General features: G+C 60.5%; 1 protein-coding gene across 1 annotated transcript in view; it reads left to right on the top strand.

Annotated features, from left to right (window-relative positions):
* Nucleotides 1-2,734: 2,734 nt before the first annotated feature.
* Nucleotides 2,735-2,883, top strand: part of SARM1 (sterile alpha and TIR motif containing 1) — a 7,045-nt gene continuing 6,896 nt past the window's right edge. Inside the window, exon 1 of the mRNA XM_009334304.1 lies at nt 2,735-2,881. Coding sequence (XP_009332579.1) covers nt 2,735-2,881 — 147 coding nt within the window. The remainder of the gene's footprint in view (nt 2,882-2,883) is intronic.

Consider the following 2,883-nt stretch of genomic DNA (forward strand, 5'->3'; position numbering starts at 1 on the left):
CCCGCGCAGCACACGCCGAGCTGGGTGGATTTTGGGGGAACAGGGCTCCCCACGTGTGCAGACAGCTCCGAGAGCCGCTGGCGTTGCGGGTTGGGCACTGGTTCAGAGAGCGAGGGGGGACAGCAGGCCAGAGCCAGGAACCAGTTTTGAGGTCCTGCCACACTTATTTCATAGCGAACCTCATGGTATGAAAGCTCCCAGCCTCCGTCTCAAGGGGAGGCCGTTTCCCAGTCTGGTCTCTGCAAGACAAAAACCCTAATGAGAGGGGACAAGGGAGCGGTGCTCAGAGGGCAAAGGGAAAAGCCCTGGGCTTACGCTTGGCCAAAATGTCACTTTTGAAGGACTTGCTCTTGGGATTTCAGCTTTCTCAACGTCAGCAAGGCTGGGAGCAGACCTGGGGAGTCCCAAGGCACAGCAGCTCGGGATGGGGCAGGTGCCACCTCTGGGCACAGGGACCAGGGGCCAGAGGTGAGCGGCCGGGAGGGAGGGAGGAAAAGCGGGAACCCTCTGCACTTTCACTGCAGTAGGCAAACAAAAGCCTGTGTATTTTGCTCCCATCATTCCCTTTCGAACCAACCTTTTCGGTTACTAATTAATGTTGACTCAGCTCTTTCAGCAGCTCCTGATAACTCTGGGATGTTTATTTAATCAGGGGCAAGGAGCAAATGCACACGAGGCTACAGAGATACTGCCTCCGGCTGCCTCCGCTGCCGCGGCACTGCTGGGGCAGGAGCTCCGTGGAGTCCGTCCCAGCCCTGGGGCAGGAGCAGTGCAGCTCTGCGCTTTAATAAGTGATGGAAGATTTGGGGAGAGAAGAAGCTGAGCAGGGTGCCCGCTTCTCCAGGGGCCTCGCTTCTGCCAGCTCGGACACAGGCAGTTCCTGGCCTCGGCTGCTCCCACCCTTGCTAGAAAGAGCTTTCATTTGGTGTTGAGAAAGGCATTTCCACCTGGAAAGCCCTGGTGAGATGAGGGCAGTCACCAGACATGGGCTGTTGGGGCAGGACTGCTCCTGCAGCCCCGTCAACCCCCTCCTCGCTCCCTGGCCTCAGCTATGCCGGGGCTGGCGTCATCCCCGGGCGCAAGCACCAGCCCAGTGTTGCACTAAAGCTTCATCCCATCCCTGTTGAACGGAGCCTGGGGGACAAGCACCCTGAGAGGGCACAGGCTTTTGGGAAGGCTCGAGGGAGAAGGGCTGGACAGTGTCTGAGCTGCTTTTGCTGATCGGCTGAGACAAAGCTCCCTCCTGCTGCTCCAGGCTCCCGCCCACCGGCAACCCGCAGACCCACCGAGGCTCGATGAGCCCTTCCCTGGCTGCCGTGCTCAAAGCATGGGAGGAGGAGACCCCAGGAGAGGGGCTGGTTTGGGTAATGGGGCCCTGGGGAGCCCTTGCAGCAAAGGACTGAGCAGAGCCAGCGAGGAGAGCTCAGGCGGCGGGGCTGATCCCCCAGGGCAAGGCTGGGAGTCCCCGCCACTCCCGGAGCCCAGGCTGCTGGTGCTGGAAATCCCTCTCAAAAAGCAAAGCAAAGCAAAGCAAAACTAAAAGCAAAGCAAGGCAAAGCTCTCTGGGCTAGTCAGGACAAGCCTAAGGGAATGGTTTGAATTCTGCCCCCCCCCAGGCAGCAGCCTCCTCCGAGGTAGCAAACCCCTCTGCTGTGCTGCATTTACCCCTGCTTAATAATCATTTACCGGGAAAATCCTTACTGGTTCTCTGCTGAGCCTCTCCTGCAGTACTGTGCCGCTCGGGTCGCCTTGTTTACTGTCCTTCGCTGTGAGCTAATGTCCCTTTCCTCTGTCTGTCCCTGCGTAGTGGATTCAGAGAGGATTAAAAGCGACTCTGTCGCATCAAAACATCAACTTGAATTTAAGTCTCAGTCTGAGCTGGCAACAACCTGGTTTTGGAGCCAAGGATTTAAGCTGCTCCTCCCAACACAGGCGAGAAGTGTCCAAAGCATTTCTGCCCTGAGCACGTCTGGCCTGGAAAAAAGAAAATAAAAGGGGCCCAGGCTGCCTCTGCTCTTTCTTTTATCATGCAAATCCTGAGCCCACCCAGAAGAGCTGCTCTGAATTTCCGCCACGCAAAGAGAGCTGTTTCCCCCCCTGCACTGATACCAAACGGGTTCAAAATGCAGTGCCAGGATGGCCACAACCTCACCGTGACCACGGCCATGGCCACCACGGTGCCTGGCCCTTTACTTCCACCCTCTGCCCCCCTCACCGGTCACAGAGGGTCCCGGAGAGACCTGCTGCAAAAGCAGCGTGGGGGTCCCTGCCTGCCGTGGAGGTGACCACAGGCTCCACAGCAGCAGCTTGAGCAAGGGGGGGACATGAACCACGGGGACAGCGGGACAAGCCCCAGCTCAGGCTGGGCAGGCTGTGGAAGGAGGGGTCTGGGGGGATGCCAGAGCATCTGCAGCGAGGAGGGGGATGCTGCTGCCCAGAGATGAGCCCCTCCTTGGAGAGGCGGCGCCTGCGCAGGGTGACATCAGCCCCTGAGGACCTGAGATGCTGAGCCTGGCTTTGGGAAGGCGGCTCCTGCCACCGCTTCCAGCTCCGCATCCCGGCAGGGCAGGGAGGGGAGAGGGAGCCAGCAGCCCAGCCCTGCGGCTCGACCCCGGGCCAGCTCCGTCCCCGCTCCTGTGCCTCCCCTCCGGCCACCTCAGGTCCCCCCAAGGAGCGTGGCGGCCCTGCCCGGCTTCTCCCGGGGGGTGGGTGACCAAGGATGCTGTGCTAGGAGATGCCGATGGTGCTCATCCTGCTCGTCTCCCTCTATAAACTGTGCCGGTTCTTCGCCATGTCGGGTGCGGAGCGGCTGGTGGTGCCCGAGTGTGTGAGCCAGGCGGGCAGCTGGGCAGGCGGGGGCAGCTCCAGGGAGCACCGGGAGGT

The sequence above is a fragment of the Pygoscelis adeliae genome, unplaced genomic scaffold (assembly GCF_000699105.1).
Source record: "Pygoscelis adeliae isolate BGI_AS28 unplaced genomic scaffold, ASM69910v1 Scaffold531, whole genome shotgun sequence".
Lineage (NCBI taxonomy): Eukaryota > Metazoa > Chordata > Aves > Sphenisciformes > Spheniscidae > Pygoscelis > Pygoscelis adeliae.